At 51.7% G+C, this 18,970-nt stretch overlaps 1 protein-coding gene across 9 annotated transcripts; it reads left to right on the top strand.

Moving 5' to 3' along the window:
• Positions 1–1,032: 1,032 nt before the first annotated feature.
• On the top strand, positions 1,033–18,968 carry mtmr3 (myotubularin related protein 3). 9 transcript variants are annotated; one of them, XM_035522106.2, is made up of 22 exons: positions 1,033–1,196; positions 2,262–2,310; positions 3,584–3,665; positions 3,743–3,821; positions 5,837–5,926; positions 6,236–6,352; positions 7,641–7,723; positions 7,855–8,021; positions 8,124–8,220; positions 8,476–8,589; positions 8,756–8,961; positions 9,061–9,192; positions 10,370–10,481; positions 11,194–11,389; positions 11,924–12,109; positions 12,358–12,528; positions 12,939–13,084; positions 13,328–14,771; positions 14,886–14,996; positions 15,230–15,318; positions 15,862–15,888; positions 16,949–18,968. In XM_035522106.2, exons 4-22 carry the CDS (start codon positions 3,819–3,821, stop codon positions 17,118–17,120), a joined length of 3,663 nt encoding a protein of 1,220 aa, XP_035377999.1. In that variant the 5' UTR covers positions 1,033–1,196; positions 2,262–2,310; positions 3,584–3,665; positions 3,743–3,818; the 3' UTR covers positions 17,121–18,968. The 9 variants fall into 9 exon arrangements, with proteins under 9 accessions (XP_035377999.1, XP_081564084.1, XP_081564085.1 ...); XM_081707958.1 differs by adding an exon at positions 2,939–3,004 and having other exon boundaries at positions 7,855–8,220; XM_081707959.1 differs by adding an exon at positions 2,939–3,004 and having other exon boundaries at positions 2,258–2,310; positions 7,855–8,220.
• The last annotated feature ends 2 nt before the right edge of the window (positions 18,969–18,970 follow it).

Genomic DNA, 18,970 nt, shown 5'->3' with positions numbered 1-18,970 from the left:
AAACGACCTACGACAGATTTTACTCCTCTTTGGGAATTCTTTTTAGTGGAATTCTTTTTAGTGGGAATTCTTTAATCCAGGTGTCTACTACACTCTTAATTGCATTATGCCGTGCCCAGCAAAGATGTTATAGAAGCAGTAAACATATTGTCACCGGAATGAGATTACATTTTCCTACAATTCCAACATCTGTTTTGATTGCTGTCTTTAAGCCTTTGCTTTAGGTTAATTTTTGCATGCAGCTCGGTTACGTTTCCCTGGAAGAGAAATAGTATGATGTCTTTTGTATTATGGAAGGAAACAAAGAAAAAACAGCACTTGCGTTTCTGTGGTTGGAGAACGATTCCCTGCATGCCAAAACTGAAAGATACTTTGGTGGTGGAACAGAGAACCTAAGAAGTACGTTTGACATGAAAAAAAGGTTGTTGTTGTTTTTTTTTTTTTGTTTTTTTTTGCTGTTATTTTGTTGCTTAAGTGTTTTGTGTGCTCTCGTATCTCAGAGTCCTGAATACACTCTCAGAAGTAAGCTGTCGCAGCTTCAACATTGTGAAGGCCTCACATAAACACAAAACTGAGCAGAGAGCTCATTCAGACTGGAAATGTGCTTATGGCAGTCTTATGCAGGAGGCAGTAACTGCATGTTCAGTTGTTCCTCTTTTGGGCTGCAAAACAAGAAGCTGGAGAACCCTGTAAGAGACACTACCCCCCCCTCCCTTTGTTGTGACATTTTAATATTTTTGGCACACGTCTCACATCACCTTAACGGGCAGAGCACTTAAGCTTTGATTTTAGAGGGCAAGAAAATGTCACATGTCTTTTAATCATATGTATCAAGCCATCATTGAATACAGTACATCATTGTATAAAACCCTTAGTCTGCTGTGGTTTTTTCTATAACAAACTGCAAGCTTCTCTCTCTCTCTCTCTTTCTCACTCGCTCTCTCTCTCTTTCTCACTCTCTCAAATTATAATTGTGCCTTATTTGCATATTCTATAGCGCTCAGTCCGTACGTCATCACGCAGAACCCAGTCCGTACGTGATCGAGTCATTGCGATGGAGACGGCACTTCGCGACGGGCCGAGCTGAGACCGCAAATGGATAAGAGGCGTAAACTGTGGAGTCGCTTGCCGCTGGTCTCGTTTCGTGGATCTCGGAAGAAAGCGTCGATCGGCCCTGCCTCGGAGGCTCGCCACAGGTTAGCAGCTGCCTGCCTGCCTGCCGACGTAGCTTGAATCGCTTCGTATTTGAACGCGGCCTTCACTCCGGGGTCCGCCCTCTCTCTCACAACAACAACAACAACAACAAGCCGCTGCTAGCCTAAGATAGCCTAGCCTAGCCTAGCATCTGTTTGCACAACCATGGCCTTGGTAGTCACGAGAAACCGAGCTTTTGCTTTTTAGTTTTTGTCTTTAGAATATCACAAAACCTATGAAGCATTTGAAGGCCACTTGGTTAGCAAGATACGCCGGAGAAAGTAATTATGAAGTTCCTAGCAAGTCGGCTAGCCTAGCTAGCTTGGCTTAGCTCTCTTAAGCATCGCTAGTTTTGGGTAAAGATACGTGCACGTATACAGTCCAGCTGTCTCGTTAGGTTAACTAGATAAATGAACCTGCTTAGACTTTCCCCAGGTTTTAAGCTTCATTTGTTGCTTAACGTGTCTAACTGACTGCTAGCTGATCCTGCTTTGACAGGAATGAGGACAGTTCCGCGTCCTGGCTAGGCTAGCCTGCGTTAGCAGCTTTCCACACATCCGCAGGGAAAAGCTGAAGGATTAATTAGTGGCTAGATGTTTATGGTCGGGAGCGTCCCTGCTTTGCTTGGCTGACATGAGAGGAGAGTTGCGCTTGGCTGTGAATTAAACGGTAAGGGGGAACTCGACCGTAGCCTAGCTTAGCCTAGCCAGAGGAGCTCCGCGGAGCCGCATGCTGTCTCGTTTCAAACAGCTGGCTGGGACGTTTACTCTCTGTTATTTCAGGTCCTTTTTGTTGCACTACTCGAACAAAACAAATGATTTCACACATGGCATTATTCAGTATGGCAGGGCAGATTTATGATCTAATTAAATTGAAATTCTGTCAGGTTTTATTTTATAATTGTCCTTAACACGTGGACTGTTAAAGAAAGTAAACTAAGTGCCTAAGACTTATTAATAGTTATTCTAACTACTCTTAAATGACTATATAACGTACCACTGTTTTTTTTTTTCTTCTTTTCTTTTGGCCCAATATTCCTGCTTGGTGTACGGGATGACGTGAGGCAGGAGATCAGACTGAACAGAGAAGTGGGCTGTGCCCCGCATTCACCTAAATGTAAGCTGAGAGTTGGAGGGAAAAGTGCACATTTGTCATTACAGGACAGAGCCACAGTGTTTCATGAATGGCCATCACTGACATGGGACTAGTCCTGCGTGCCAAGGAATCCTTTTTACTTGTAACAGTATATTGGAGTAGATGACGGGACAGGCACTGAGCTTTGTTTTTTTTTGTTCTTTTTAAACTCTCACAACAGAGTTTAAAGAGCTGTTAATTCAGATCTGTATCTTCCACAAGAGTGCTGTGCACTTTCAATTATTACTTTGCAGTGGTGTAGGGAGGCTTTCTGTCCTGAAGAGAAGCTCTGTGTGACTCGTACTAGCTGTGGTAAATATTACCGCATCTGTTCACACGTGTGTGTTCTAGATATGTATTATCAGTCTCTGCCAGGCCAGATCTGAGAGCAGCAGCTCAATGGAGGGTTTTGGCCGGGCACTGGGGTGCCCTTGTTTATGAGCTCATACCATGTGATTCTCAGGAGACCCATAACATGAAAGAAGCCTGCTGGCTGGAGACATTCCTCCCTCTCATGCCATAACAATTACTTAGCTTGTTTAGTTACAGATATCCTGTGGGCTGCTTGTGGCCGGTGCCCAGATGTCTTTCTTGCGTGTCTTTCTTACAGATATAGCAAGGCCTTGTTTGACATTTGCTTTGAGCATACAGTACCCTCTCAAATACTGATAAAAAGGTCAGTAAAATTCTCAAAATGTGCAGGAACATTGGCATTTCACTTTCACGCGCAAACTTTCGCTTTTATTCTCGCTGTTGCACGGTCGGCGTTGTTGGATGGAATGTGTTGCTGTCAGCTAAATGACATGGTAGAATGCTTCAGAATGGAAGTGCATGTATTAGGGGGACATTCTATTTTATATATATATATATATATATATATATATATATATATATATATATATATATATATATATATATATATATATATAGGGAGACTGCAAAATTTAAATGATCTCTGTCAAATTGTCTGAACAGAGCAGTGCTAATAGCAGGGTTGATGACTACGTCTGTGTATGCTGTGGCCAGTATCTGTCTGCCACTAGCGCCAGATTGGTGCTTTGGTTTCACTTTGCAGGTCTGCTTGAGTAGTAGTGCTTGGGTTTCTGCTGTTTCTCTGCCACCGTGTTCACTAGACAACAAAGAAGCGTATGTAGATGATGCTACTCAACACGCGTGGAACTGTTTGTCGACGCGTTCGTTTTTGTTTTTGTTTTTTTCTTCACGCAGCTTAACATGGTCATGTTTCTCCTGTCAGTCCGCAGGTTTCAATGTCATAACTGAGCGAGAAGCTCCGCACGGAAGTGTTCAGCAACGCCTTTCTTTTGGATAAGCTTCAGGTAGAGTTTCTCTTTCTGTTTTGTGTTGCTGCCCCCGAGCTCCAGTGGCAACTGTCTCCTCCCTGTCTTCTTTGCAGCTACAGCCCAAAGTAGAGGAGCGAGACGCCCTTGTGGAACGGTGACAGCAGGGACCACACTCCTTCATCCAGCGCCATGGTAAAGCCTCCGCTGACTCCGCTCACCTTTGCCCTCCTTGGCTTCGTCGCTCCGAACGCAAGCTGCCCGTTGTTTTGGGTTTTTTTCCGGAGGCTTTTGAGAAGCTGCGTTTTACCCATGCTCAGACAGCTCCCGTCATGCCTGATTTCAGAGTTCGGGCGTAGCTGCTGCGTCAGCAGGAACCATGCCTCCTTTTTTTTAGCCGGTGAGGGGCTGAGCGGACCAGGGTGAGTGTCGGTCGGGCCCGAGCTGCTCCCAGTGTGGCGCACACGTTGCGGAGGGCCAGAGAGTGGCCACTGCTCGTGCAGTCAGGGAAGTTGCGGTGACCGCGGTTTTGGCTTTGAATGGCTACACAGGATGTTTATTTTAGAGTGGTTTGAGTTGAGTTTTTAAACTATAAGTTTTTGTATGTTGCTGTAAGCAAGTTTGCCATGTTTCATCTCTCTCCATGATTTCACAGATCAGAAAAGTGGTGTCTGTAACTGCAAGCTCTTGGCTTTGTTTTTATGATGACTAACATCTTAGTAGACATCTTGTCCAAAGCTTGTGTGTACATCATGTTCTGACTGCAGTGGTCTCCTGCTGTACCCACAGTCATCTGGTCTCCTGTAGTGAGCTCCCTCAGGCGCGTTGATGGTCATTGTCTGTTACACACACACACACACACACCATGCTGTTGATCCCACTGATAAATCCATGGCCATTCACTTCAGCTATGTTTGTTTGTTTGTTTGGTGGTTTGTTTTGTTTTTGTTTTTTTAATAGCCCTTCCCCAATCTCTTGCGCAATTTTCTGGGGGGACTGGGATCATCAGCAGTAACATGCTGCATGGTGTTTGTGTTTTCTTATTTGGGTCACAGGCTGTTTTATTGCATTGAAAATGATCCTCATATGCATCCTCAACACCGCAGCTGCGCTGCGTGTGAGACTTCAGTAAATTCCCCGAAACCGTATTTTCTCTCACATCCAGGCGGGTATCTCGTCCTTTCCGTAGCCTGCCTGGGCTACTTTCATTCCCCGGTTGTGACGTGCGTGGTGGCCAGAGACCTTCTGAGGCACGCTGGAGGCGCCTAGATGGCGCTGCGGTCTCCTCCTCTGCTGCCGGACTTCCACGCGCCTTCTGTGGTGTCGTGGCTGCAGATGGCCACGGTTGAAGCTGCTAGGCTGTGCAGGCATGGGACAGCACCCTGAGCTCTAATAGGCACCGGCCCCGTGAAGACGTGGCACAAGGTGGTGGATGAGTGGGACAGGCTGCAATACAGACCTCGTAGTGTATTTATGATGTGGTGATTATAGATTATAGACAGATTGCTTGTAATATTTTTCTAGAGCAACCTAGTGGCTATGGTTGTCTGCAGCTGGCTGACTGCAGATAGAACAAAGCCTGACCTTCACACAGACGTTTTTGCTACTTTGTGCACTTTGCAACTTTGAGAGATTGGGTGTGGGTGTGCGCACGTTGGGGATGTTCGCAGGTTGAGCAAGCATAATCCAACAGCAGACATGTTTAGTGCTGTGCTGGTATAGGATCAGGCATATCCTCAGAGACCTGAACTCCTACTTTTAAATACCAGACGGCGCGCTACTGTTCTTAGGTCAGCGGGTTGCAGCCGCTCCTCCGTTACCAAGAGCACACCCACGTGTTTTAATTCTTGTTTTGCCAGGAAACCATGCAGTCACGTCTTTAGTACGGTGATTAGAAAGCAAAACTGGAGATTGAGCGCCGCTGTCCTGTTCTAACGTTTTGACCCGAACCTCGTGGGACGTCCAGAGTGCGTGATGAGCGCAGTTGACAGCGGGCAGAGTTGTGACTGTGGGGAATGTGGCGTACGTTCCGACAAAGTTCAGCGGTCAGAACTGTTAGCCACTTTATCGGTCCGGTTGTAGCTTAAAAGGGTCAAAGATCAACGGCGTTGCGGCTGCACCGCTGGGCCACCGGTGCATTGCCTTTACCACCAGTTCTTACTGACACATAGCAGTGGTCTTGGATGAGCACTTGTGTTTTGTCTGGGCAGGAGGAGGAGGGGCAGCAGAGTTTGGAGTGCATCCAGGCCAATCAGATCTTCCCAAGGAAGCCCCCTGTCCTGGAGGAAGAGGACCTGCAGGTAAAAGGGCATGTCTCCTCAATTTTGTTCAAACGTTCCCCCCGGTGTCATTCTGAGCTGTTCCAGCGCAGTCTTCTGCAGTGGTCGGGGTTATTTTTAGTTTGAGACAGGCCCTTCTTGTCAAACGCGTTTGATTCAATGGCCAGTAACGACCCCGAAAACATCCTGCTACATGCTGGATTTAACAGACCCGGGGATGTAACTATTAAAAACTGCAACTCGCACGTTTTGTTTTTTTTTGTGGCCCCGACGATTGTCTCTTCCTGTGGGTGAGAGACGTGTGTTTAACGATGAACCGGCGTTGCTCAGGTGCCCTTTCCGGAGCTGCATGGAGAGTTCACGGAATACGTCGGCAGGGCGGAGGACGCCGTCATCGCCATGTCAAGCTACCGCCTGCACATCAAGTTCAAAGAGTCCATCGTCAATGTAAGTGTGTGTTGTTCGACGTGATCCTTCCAGCCCTCTCGGTCTGTCGTGATGTCCCAGCAGCTTTTAGATCACAGCTTCTGTAAGCCACCCTCTGCTCCGTCTGCCACTAATCGCACGGCTGCCGCAGTCGTGTTAGCCGTGCGCTAACGTGGTCCGCTCCGGTCCGCTTTTACGCTCCGTTCCTGGCCGTGTGATCCACCGATGACACATGAAATCGGCAATTCTTGCTTTTTCCCTGAGCATTGCAGAGACCTGCGCCGCCTCCTTGATTAGTGCTGGCATACAAGTAGCCTAAAGTAGATCTGTGTGATCGATACTAGGATAACTGCTGGTGAAAACACTGTTGTGTGCCAGTGACGCTAAATTTGGAGCCCCACACGTTATATGGAGGGTGTCAGAATTACATCAGGTCCTGTAAAATGGCCAGTGGTTGATGTAATTCTCTTTGTCTCTGTGTGCTCATTGCGAGCAAACTGCCATGATTGCAGAGACTTTTATAGTGATTTTTATATATTTATTGATGTATAATATAAATGGTGGGAGGGACGGGGGGGGAGGCGTCTTCACGTTCCAGCTGCGGAATTCACGAGAACGGCGGCGTTAGGAGTGCGGAATTCTGCCTCGGCACGCTCAGGTCCAGGAATGCCCCTGGCATTACAAGTGCAGCCAGAGACCTGGGTGGACACACACACACACACTTCTCTTGCCTTTCTTTATGAAACAGAGCTGCTCGTGTGAGGTGTCAGTAAGTAGCCAAAGCACGGCCTAACCACACAGAGTGTTTGTGCGTTCAGCTTAGATTGCACGGGCTTGGCTGGTGTGCCATCGCGCGCAGGCTCCGGCAGGAGGAAGCGCACCTAAAGTGTGTAAACCTCGCAAAGCCGAGGACCTCATCCATAGCAGGAGCATGGTGAAACATTAGTGGCCATCAAAACTAGAGCTCTCTGCTGACCAAGGCACACCGGAGAGCAGTGGACGCGAACGGTGTGTAGCATCAAGCATCTTTAAACTAATCACTAACCAGTGCGGTTTGTTTTGAGGTAACGCAGGGCTAGGGGTGGATGGGTTCAGATCCCTGTTTGACTTGTTCTGGTCTGTGCAGTTTGCTGACTGGTTTCTCACCAACAATGAAATGTAAAGCTGGGCTTAAGAATCTGTAGCTTTGCACATTAATTCATCATAGCTGTATAAGCAAGGATGGCTGAGTGACGAGCTCCATTATTTGCCCCCCCCCTCTCTCTCCCTCCCTCCCTCCCTCTCCCTCTCTCCCTCTCTCGTCTTTCAGGTTCCCCTGCAGCTGATAGAAAGTGTGGAATGTCGGGACATGTTCCAGCTCCACGTCACCTGCAAAGACTGCAAGGTTGTCAGGTCAGGAGGCTCAGCGCGCCCGCTCGCGCGGATACACACACGCTCGCGCACGGAGACGGAGGCTCCGCGCCCAGGCGAGGCTGCTTCGCCGCCTTGCTGCGCGCACCTGACACGCCCGTGTGCTGCCGTAGGTGCCGGCTCTCCACGTTCGAGCAGTGCCAGGTGTGGCTGAAGAGGCTGGCAGCAGTGGCACGGCCCCCCTCGCACCTCGACGGCCTCTTCTCCTTCGCCTTCCACGCCTGGTGCACGGACTCCTACAGCAGCGAGAAGGAGACGCACAGCGAGCTCTGCCGTCCAGGTACCGCCCGGGCCTGCCCACCTGAGTGGCTCAAAGCACGGCAGGTTGGCCACTTCCTTCTTGTCTCTCATTTGTCCCTGTGCTGCTCCGCCCCTCCCCAAGGGGATCATGTGATCTCGCGCTTCCGCAGCGAGGTGGATCGGATGAGCTTCGACACGCGGAACGCCTGGAGGATATCGGAGATCAACGACAAGTACAAGTGAGTCCCCGCGTCCGCCCAAATCCACCCAGACGCGACCGACAACCAATATCGGCTCCCCGCTGCTTCCCCACGCAACGGGCACGTTCCCGCTGCCGCTATACACCGGTCCCGCCGGTCCCGTGTTGGACACGGGGGGATTGATTTGTGTTCGCGGTTGGCAGAGGGCACTGTATTTCACAGTCTGCTAGGATCAGGTGACTTTAGTCAGGTGTCACTCAGCACTGTGTTCTCTCTCACCTCTGGCATGGCTAGGCTATGTTCCAGCTACCCCCAGCTGCTGATGGTGCCAGCCTGGATCACCGACAAAGAGCTGGAGAACGTGGCCGCCTTCCGCTCCTGGAAGAGGTTTCCAGCCGTGGTGTACAGGTCAGTGGGCCAACCCGACCTGCGGGATACGAGCCGGCCTTCCGGACCCCCTGCGCGTCTCGCACCTCTCTGAATTGCTCTAGCGCGCTCCGTTTTCGTAAAGTAGCAGTGGCAGGGGCCCGCGGTGGCTTGTCTAACTGAGACGCTGCGCGGTGTGACCCGACAGGCACCAGAGCACGGGGGCGGTGATCGCCCGCTCCAGCCAGCCCGAGGTCAGCTGGTGGGGCTGGAGGAACGCCAACGACGAGCACCTGGTGCAGTCCATCGCCAAGGCCTGCGCCGTGGATAGCAACTCGCCAACGAGGTCCCTCGCCAACGGCTCCTTCTCCCGCGACTACGCCAACGGGCCCGACCTCTCCGACGTGGAGTTCGGTCAGCTTCCGGAAAGGGTGTTGGCGTTCATGTGGACTAGGCAAAGAAACGGGAACAGTATTAAATAATCCACCCTCCACCTCCACCCTTGTTTTCCAGACTCGTCAATGACGAACAGCTCCGAGGTGGAGTCCCTGGCCAGCCAGCCTCAAAAGCTTCTCATCTTGGACGCCAGGTCGTACGCTGCAGCGGTGGCCAACAGGGCCAAGGGTGGAGGTTGCGAGTGTCCAGGTGAGAGTGCTCCGAGCGCTCCATCATGACAACGGCGGGGGAAAAAATGAACCCAAAATGAAGACGTTTCGTGAGTGGAGAATGTGCCAGACTGCAAAGCAAGACCGTTACAATATACCGACGTTGGGGCAGATTAGTTCTTTTTAAGAGGTTAATGCCGATTTTCACGTCGGAAGGGGACGTAAGCCTTTGAAGTGCAGTCGGCACAGCGACGGCAGGGCACCGAGCGGTGGTTCCAACACGGCCGAGCAGAATGCTACGCCCGGCACTGCATTTCCATCAGGAGTGTGCAGCATTGGCATCACACTGAAATCTAATCCCTTTACAATCCCAGCCCACTCAGTCACTGGCACACTGGATTACTGTCTTGAAAGCTTCGGCATGTAGTTGCGAGTGAAAGCTAGTCGGAGATCACTTGGCATGTTCAAGACAGGCAGGCTGTAAGAGACGGGTAGATGTGTCATCATCACTGCGTAATTTGCGTCTCCAGGGAGGGCGGAGGATTTGGCACGTAGTGCAGTTAAAGATGAGTTTGGCCTAGCTAGCTATTGCTTGTGCTAGCTGACTAGCAATCTGAGCTTTCTGACACTTACGCCTGCCCATATGTCTGAAGCATGCAGATTACGGTCAGTGCTGCCTAGACAAGTAACATTAGAGTCGTCATAACAAAAAAGATGATGTGTGTCGTCCCCGTACCCCTGGAAAAATAGTGCTGTGCTTGGCAATTTGCTTATTCACATTCAAAACACCACGCAGTAAACTGTAAGGAGTTCAGCATTCAAGCCTTTTAAAAACAAAGCTTAGTTGTTTTTCTGCAAATAGATCTAGCAATAGACTCTCTGTTTCAGTTTGCTACATTTTCCTCTTGTCCCTACTTTAATGAATGTTTGTTTTATTTATTGCCCTTCGCCCTGACGTGATGTAGCTTTAACATCTGGCATGAACACCCCCCCCCCCCCCCCCCATAAGATGCATGCTGGCCCTCTAACCGGTTCTGACGAGCTCAGAGCCGCTGGGCCAGACCTCGTTTCTGGAGGTGTGATGAATGAGCCTCTCATTCCTGCCTTTGGATGTTGAAAGGTCTTGTGTATAAAAACTTACTTTATTGCCTGTGAAAACTGTAAGCAACGTTACTGCCAAATCTGAAGGCTTTTCCACCTTCTTCATACCCCTCCAGAGTACTACCCTAACTGTGAAGTGGTCTTCATGGGCATGGCTAATATCCATTCCATTCGCAAGAGTTTCCAGTCTCTGCGGTTTCTCTGCGCCCAGATGCCCGACCCTGCCAAGTAAGCCCGCCGTTGCTCAGGGGGCCTGACTGCACCACCCAGCCAGGCGACTGAAGTCAGGATGTGCAGGGTGGGAGATTTAACAACGCGGTTGTTTTTTCTTTCTTCTGAGCTCGTAAAGCAACACCTGGTAGTTCCTCAAGGTTTGCTTGTTTTTGGTTGTGATGGCTCACTTTTTCACCATGGGAATCAAGCGCTTTCCAAACTATCTGCTTCCAGAATTCCTCCCATCATGTAACTTTTGCTGGCAACACGTCTGGTTTTCAGTGCTGGCTCAAATCTCAACCCCCCCCCCCCCCCCCAATTCTTTTCAGTACTTTCTGATTCTCCTCTTCCGTGTATTTTATAGTCCATAGCGATTCTCCCTAGCGGACTCGTACTCACCCTCTCACACACACACGCACTTTCCAAGTTTACTCTTGCCTAGGCACATGGGCCACAGGCACAATGCTGAGTTGCCAGGCAACGGGCCTGAGCTGTTAAAGTACTCCAGCAGTGTCTATGCAGAGAGTTAGAAAAATAACTCCTGTCCATTTGGCCAGTAAATCTTACATTGCAGTGCAGGTCTTATCCCTGCAACGTAGCACGAGCACCACCCACTCTGCTCTTATTACCTCTTCCCCGCTGGGTTCCCTCTATTGCCTTGTGTTGCCCTCACCCCGGTCAGTGCTCGCTGGTGTTGGGCCCAGCTCAGCTTCTGTGGTCTCCTCAGCTGGCTGTCGGCTCTGGAGAGCACCAAGTGGCTGCAGCACCTGTCCCTGCTGCTGAAAGCCGCGCTGCTGGTGGTGAACGCCGTAGACCGCGACCACAGACCCGTCCTGGTGCACTGCTCCGACGGCTGGGACCGCACCCCTCAGATCGTGGCAATGGCCAAGCTCCTGTTGGACCCTTACTATCGTACAACTGAGGTGAGCTCAACCATTAAAGAAACAATAGGGGTGGACTGTCGGGGGGGGGGGGGGGGGGGGGGTGATTTGGATCAATAATAAACAAATAATTGGATTGCAGGATTGCTGAGTTGTTATATATTTAAAATATGCAAGGAAAGGCATAATTTAAAAACATTTGGATGTTTATGAAGTTTATATTTCTAATAGGTTATGGGATTTGTTCAAATCCCAAACACCACATAGTGTGTAAAACTAATCCCTTTGGTCGTACTTGGACAATATAGATGGACATTTAATTAAAGCCAGAAGGGAGGGGTGGTGGTTGTACCCATTCTTTTGTGTGTGTGTGTGTGTGTGTGTGTGTGTGTGTGTGTGTGTGTGTGTGTGTGTGTGTGTGTGTGTGTGTGTGTGTGTGTGTGTGTGTAAGTGTAAACAAGTTGAAGAACATTACAGGTATACGAAGCTGTAAATGTTAATGAAGACATCAGCGTATCTAATCTTGAAACACCCAAAAAAGTACACTTGTGTGGAACTGTAAGCACTCTTCCCCAGGGCTTTCAGGTACTGGTGGAGACGGAATGGCTAGACTTTGGTCATAAGTTTGCGGACCGCTGCGGTCACGGGGAGAACGCAGAGGACCTGAATGAGCGCTGCCCCGTCTTCCTACAGTGGCTGGACTGCGTGCACCAGCTCCACAGACAGTTCCCCTGCTCCTTTGAGTTCAACGAGGCCTTCCTGGTGAGGCAGATGGCCACTCTGTAAATGGGGGGGGGTTGCGGGGGGGATCGGCATACCGGCGTGGGAGAGCAGTCGAGCTTTTTGGCGTTAATGGGACAAAGCATCCCCTGAGCAGATAGTTTCCACGAAACAGTTATGCCGAGGGGTTTTCATTCCACTGTGACAACTATTTTTTTGTAATGTAATCGTAAATCAGATGCGTGCGTGTGTGCGTGCGTGTGTGTGTGTGTGTGTGTGTGTGTGTACAGGTGAAGCTGGTGCAGCACACATACTCGTGTCTATTTGGCACGTTCTTGTGCAATAGTGGGAAGGAGAGAGAGGAGCACCACATCCAGGAGAGGACATGCTCTGTGTGGTCCCTGCTACGCCCGGCAAAGCGCTCCTTCAGAAACATGCTGTACTCCTCTCACTCGGAGACCGTACGTCCTCAGACGCCTGGCTGTGTTCTTCCTCCTCTGCCTACGTCTCATCTATTCTGGCCTTTTGTAATGCCCAGATGTTTTCTAACTACACTATAATACTCTCCGCTCGCTCGCTCGCTCGCTCTCGCTCTCTCTCTCTCTCTCCCCCCCTCTCCCTCTCCCTCTCGTCCCAGTTACCCTCTGACACACACAGTCTTGCATAAGAAACCAGTGGGAATAGCAGGCAGTTTCTTTGACCTCTAGTAACACGCACTCCTTCCACTCTAACACTCCCGGGTACATTAGCTCAATTTTGGCGCTTTTCTTACGCTCTCGCCGCCCGCCTTTGGCCGCGGGTCTCGGGGGAAGCCATGGGCTCTGGCTCCAGAGCGACTTTTAGGGCATCTGTCGTCTTTTGCTGTGCCCAGGTTTTGCACCCCGCGTGCCACGTGCGCAACCTGATGCTGTGGACAGCAGTGTACCTGCCCAGCTCCTCGCCCACCACCCCGTCCGATGACTCGTGCGCCCCCTACCCTGCGCCCACTGCCAACCCCGAAGACCAGCCCCTGGCCAGGTGAGCCCAGCGCCCTCCCGACGCACGGCAGCCGGGCACTTCCTTCAGGCTGCCGCGTGCGCTCGCCCGTTTCGTGCTTGCATGACATGTAGGCGGAAGGATGGCCTGCCATCGACACAATTTTTATTTTTATTTTTTTTCCCGAGCAGTTTTTACGACGTCGTTCTGCGGTTAGCCGCGTCTTTCCTGACCTGTCGTCGAGTGTTTTCGCTTCGTTGGATGCGTTTCCTTTTCCCTGAACAGGCGTCCCAAGACCCGATCTTTCGATAATCTGCCCGTTGCGTGTGAGGTCGGAAGTTCTCTCGCCGTCAACAGGCGCTCCAGCGACCCCAGCCTCAACGAGAAGTGGCAGGACCATCGCAGGTCCCTGGAGCTCAACGTAGGGGTGGGGCCTGACGGCGCAGCGCCCCAGGATGCCGAAGGGAGGGCCAATGGCCAGCTAGGCACAGGACACAACAGAGCCACGCTCGACAGGGAGGCGGACGAAGGGGAGGGGTCTCGGGAGGTCAGTTACGTGACGCTGCCTCTGGGGGAGGGCGTGGAGGCGGAGCTGTCGGTGGCGTTGGGTCAAATGGAGAACATTCTTCAGGAGGCGGCGGCAGACAGCCTCAGAGACGTTCAGATAGACAGTGCTGACAGCCCCGCTGAACTCGCAGGGGCTGAGGATCAAAGCAGCGCCGGTGCCGGGTCCGTTCAGATCGACGGGAAGGCTGTTCACGGCGGCTCTGAGATGCAGACGGACAGCAACGGTAAGGATGGCAACGATGAAGGTCCAAAAGACGTCCGTGTGGAGGCCGCGAAGGAGGAACCGTGTACGCCGGTGTCTCAACTACCTCACACACTGGGGGTACAGAATGCACCGGAGAGCCAGGAACTGGACGTACAGGCGGAGGAGATCCTGCAGAGCTGCACCGTGGAGCAGGATCTGAACCTTCCGCACCTCATCAGCCCCTCTCCCGCCCTCAGGACAATGAATAATGGCCGCGGGGAGGAGGCCAGCGCTCTCAACTCGGCCACGGAGACGCCAGAGGCCCTGGAGCAGGCCGACGAGAAGCATCTCTCCGTCCTGGAGAGCTCCACGGAAACCCTCACCGAGGACTTGGGCGTCCGAGCGGAAACTCTCGGCGCGGCGCCCGAACCCCCGGCCCAACCGCCGTGCCTTGCCCGCGGCCCCCCGGCGGAGGCCGAACCGCACCCCCACCGCAGGACTATGAACGGTGACGGCTCACCGCCCCTCAGTGCCTTCCCGCCCACGTCTGCCTCGCCCGACACCCCGGCCCACCCCGTGTGTAACGGGGACCCCCCCGAGCCGGAGCCCGCCGCAGTGCTGTCCAGCAGACGGGCCAGCGCCGAGCGGGCGCCCCTCAGCCGCCAGCTCTCGCTGGCCAGCTGCGGCTCCTCGGTGGCGCCGGCGCCGCGGCCCGGCCGCTCGCACCGCAACTGCCCACGCTCTGCGGCGCCGCCCCCGACCGGCACACCCGAGCCACCATCGGCCCGCGGCCACCTCGACGACGACGGCCTCGCCCTACACGCGGACGCCGTGCAGCAGCGTCTGCGCCAGATCGAGGCCGGCCACCAGCTGGAGGTGGAGGCTCTCAAGAAACAGGTGCAGCAACTGTGGATCCGGCTGGAGAGTCAGCACGCCACGGCCGCCCTGCGTCTTAACGGGGACCTGGGAGACGAGGTGGTGAGCAGCCCGGCGCTGCGCATGTGTGTGTGTGTGGGTGTGTGTGTGTGTGTGTGTGTGTGTGTGTGTGTGTGTGTGGCCTTAAACAGTGTGTCCTCCCTCTCTAAACGGCAGACCTCAATCACAGACTCGGACTTCAACGTGGAGCCCAACTGCCTGTCGCGGTGCAGCACGGAGCTCTTCTCCGAGGCCAGCTGGGAGCAAGTGGACAAGCAGGACACAGAGGTAGTGCACCTCATGGCCCAGGAGCCGGCGCACACACACACACACACACACACACACACACACACAACACTGAGCTCCGCTGGTTGCTCTCCGGCTCTTCAGTCTATCCCTGAAGGGCAAATCACATGTTTAAAATTACTCACAAACAAGCAGTGCTCCCAAAACGCAGCGTTTCACCTGGGTTTATGTGTACGTGTGCGGGGCGTGTGCATGTGTGGGGTGTGGTGTTGCAGGTGACCCGCTGGTACCCCGATCATCTGGCTGCCCAGTGCTATGGCTGTGAGAAGGGATTCTGGCTGGCCACTAGGAAACACCACTGCAGGTAACCGCACTGGCCTGAGTAAACCTGCTCTGCCCTCTGACCTGACCTGTTCACTGCCCTGGAGCTGTACGACATTTGCTGCTTGTCACCGGTGTCGACCGGAGCTGAGGTTTCTCCGCATGGTTCTCTGCACCAAACCTGCTCCCTGAGATTTGCCTCAGTCTCGCTCGGTCAACACAGATCTGTTCAGAGAGGAGTTGTAACGAAAGCTTGATCCATCGTAATAATTTTTCTTCTGCAGCGTGTTTGCACATGTGCGTAAATAGGACGACTGCAACTGACAATAAATGTGCCAGCTAATGAGTAAACATGTAAACATTTGCACTACAGCATTACTACATCCCACCAATGTGCAGTCGGCCATATGGCCACATTCCATTGAGTAGTTTTTGGTTTTTTGGGTTTTGTTTTTTTTTTCTTTCTTTCTCCAAATACATTTGGAGACACATTCCATGATGATGATGACGATGGTTGTCCCTAAGGAGAGCGCAGCAGCAAAAATAGCTTTTAGCAACATTCATTTTCTCCCTCTCTCCATCACAGAAGCAAGGAGCATGTTGAGGAGGCTTGGTGAGAAAAAGCACACAGACAGCTCGCTCTCGCGCTCTCTCACTCTCTCTCTCGCTCTCACTCTCTCTCTCTCTCTCTCTCTCTCTCTCTCTCTCCCTCCATCACATGCTGCTTCAGAGTGCTCTCCACAATTGGGTTTTCTCCATCATCCCTTCATTTGGCTCAAGCCAGCTCTCTTTCAGTGTAGCCGTGAACCCAGATCTCTCAGGGGCAGCAGTATTGTGGCAGGCGCGCTGTGGGCAGTCATGCAGCCTTCTGTCTCTGCTACAGAACGACCCTGGAAGCCACGACTGTCAAAGCTCGCCCAGTATTTTAACTTCAGTAGCGCTGCAGAAGATTGGCCTGATCTGAAAATATTGTCCACCCTTTCGAAAACTCGATTATCCAAAAACTTTATGGGATTAGAACATTTTGCAGTGGGACTATGAATGTTATTGTGGGACTTCTTGTGATTTGGTTTCACCTTCTTTAAAAACCAAAAAATATATGAACATTTGTGCGTCTTGGTAACGTGTTCTGCGTAAGCCAATGGAGAGGTGTGTGAGAGTGCATGTGGATTTGTGCGTTGTGTGAGCACCGTTAGGAAAGACCCGGGCATGTCTGGTCGTGCGCTGTGTAGAATGGTGAGCGATGCATGACTGAGTTTGGTTCGTTTTGCGATATCCCCTGTACAGTTTTGAGAACTGCTTTCTCCACACCTCGCCTTCCCTGCTACTTTGTTTACGGTGAAGTTGCATGAGGCTCCACTCTGTCGGACTCCGCTGACTGAATGCTTCTCAGTAAACACGCCCCCCCCCCGTGTGCAACGGGCAGTCATTTAACCCGGTTGTTTTGCAGCATACGGCTTCTTTGAAAAGTGCCTGAAAGCCTCGGTTTGATTGAAATACTAATTGTGTTTTAACATTCCGGACGTGGGCTGCAGAAAACGCGGGTGTAATTTGGCAGGAATGATCTCGGAACGCACGTTGGGTCTGATTCAGCTCTTCTTTCTCTTCCCTCCCACGCACCGTTCCTTTCCCGCGCTCTCTCTCTCTCTGCCGCTCTCCGTCGCCACCTGCAGGAACTGCGGCAACGTGTTCTGCGCCAGCTGCTGCGATCAGAAGACCCCCGTGCCGAGCCAGCAGCTGTTTGAGCCCAGCCGCGTGTGCAAGGCCTGCTACGGCACCCTGCAGGCCGTGCTGCCAGCGCTGGAGCTGGAGCTGGAGAATCCCATCACCGCCAGCTCCAACTAGACCTCCCCCCCCCCCCCGCTCCCCGACGCACAGCCCGAACGTGCCGTGCCCGACCGACAAGGAGCTGAGGGCCAGACCGTAGAAGGTTCCATACACTTACTGATGGCAAAGCAGCAAGAATCTGCAGGGGGTCTCTCTCTCTCTCTCTCAACCCCCCCCCCCCTCCCCATAAGGGAAGTGTGTTATTGTGTGTGTATATAGAGAGAGACGTGTCCGGTTAAGGTCACGGCTTTGGGGGACATGGCTGGGAATATTCTAAGCACTTTGGCTGACTCATTTGTGAGTGACCGCTAGCTAGTGGCAGTGGTTAGTTAAGACACGCACAGATATTTAGTGAACTGCTGAACGTATTTCGAGGAAGGTACGGTCAGACTCCGACCGTGCGGAGAGCGCGAGGCCGGCCTGAGGCGAGGGCCGCGGGCCCCGACTGGCCATCGGCGGCGTCCTTCACAAGAAAGCGCAGTTCTGAAGCTGATCAGAAGGCTTTTTCTTTTGACAGGAATTTGAAGCCTCATCATCTCACTAAGATGTGGTTTTTGGTTTCAGTGCTGGACTATGGTGCTCCCGGAGTGAAATGAAGAAGTTCTCCTGTCTTTTGTTTTGAGTGTTCCTGTAGTGTTGCTTTACAAGAACCTTTTTTTTCAAAGCACTACCAGATATACATTTTAATATTTTTTTTTTTTTAGGTCTTGAAGGAACAGGTGGGCTCAAAAACGAAGGACGTGGTATTCATTTACAATATTGTTTCGGCCCTTTTTTGGGGGGGGGATTTAACTTCCGTTCACAAAACACTCGGAAAGGTTCTCTGCAAGCAGGTGGACCATCTGGAATTCGCTACCTCCACTGGACTGGGAGCAGTCGGGCAGGTTGCACCAGGCAGGCAGCACGCTCAGTGCCTCCACGTCTTTGGCTGCCTGCGAAAAGCAGCCATGCCATTCTATCCCAGCTAGTGGGCTTTACGGTCCGCTGTGTCGTATCCTGGGCCCAGTGGAGGAGACGCACAGTTCTCACTGGACGGCCCCCGGGCCCGCCTACCGCGTCACCTTCTCTAATGCGTTTTTGTAACATATTGCAAAACAAATTTAAATAATATATAAGAATGAAATGAATAGAGCCTTTAAGGAAGAAACTGTATAGAATTATATGGCTCGTGAGAGTAGTCACCAGAATGTTAGCTCTGTTTGTTTTCCTGAGGTCTAGACCTCCAATTCTATTTTCCCGAGCACTTAAGTAAAAAATGGCAAAGAGAAATTACCATATGAGGTGAGGGGCGCCCTGGCAGGATTTTCCAAAATATTTGTTTTTGGCTTTTTTTTGTTTGTTTTTTTTTGAGTTTTATGTTCAACTCTTGACCGTTCCATCGCCACGCAGGATAATCAGTGTTCCAGGAGAGGAGCTCTGTGTTGTGACCTATGAGCTGCCTATGCATCGAAGACTGACCCCAACCATACACACATTCAAATCTTTTATACCCTGGTGTAGGGGAGGTTGTCATCTTTTTGAAACTACCCTAACAGATGACTCCCAATGGACTGGTGTCAGAAAGTCTACAAATGCTGGCAGACACACCTACCCACACACGGCCGGGGTAAGAGAACAGGTGGGAGGGTTCCAGCGGTTGCTCTGCTGGACTGGGGGTTTCTCCTGGGCTCAGTCTGAAGGTGTCGCTGTCAGACAGAGTAGAAGGTGGACGCTCGATGCACGAACGAATTAACATCAATCCGTGAATGTGAAATTTTGATTTTGAAACCGAGAGAATGACATGGTTTATTACTTTACACATTGATAACCGCCAGAAATGGACACTCTCTCAAACCTGACAATAAATCTGAACATGGAACTCCTTCATA

This window comes from Electrophorus electricus, chromosome 25, assembly GCF_041902795.1.
Source record: "Electrophorus electricus isolate QZ-2024a chromosome 25, ASM4190279v1, whole genome shotgun sequence".
NCBI classification, from domain to species: Eukaryota; Metazoa; Chordata; class Actinopteri; order Gymnotiformes; family Gymnotidae; genus Electrophorus; species Electrophorus electricus.
This window is presented reverse-complemented; position numbering and strand designations above follow the sequence as displayed.

Bases quoted from the DNA above. Each gene is read 5' to 3' on its own strand.
- mtmr3 (XM_081707957.1), top strand. The intron at 7,724-7,854 runs GTCAGGAGGCTC...GTGCTGCCGTAG, and splicing joins AAAGACTGCAAGGTTGTCAG to GTGCCGGCTCTCCACGTTCG. The intron at 8,221-8,475 runs GTGAGTCCCCGC...TGGCATGGCTAG, and splicing joins GAGATCAACGACAAGTACAA to GCTATGTTCCAGCTACCCCC.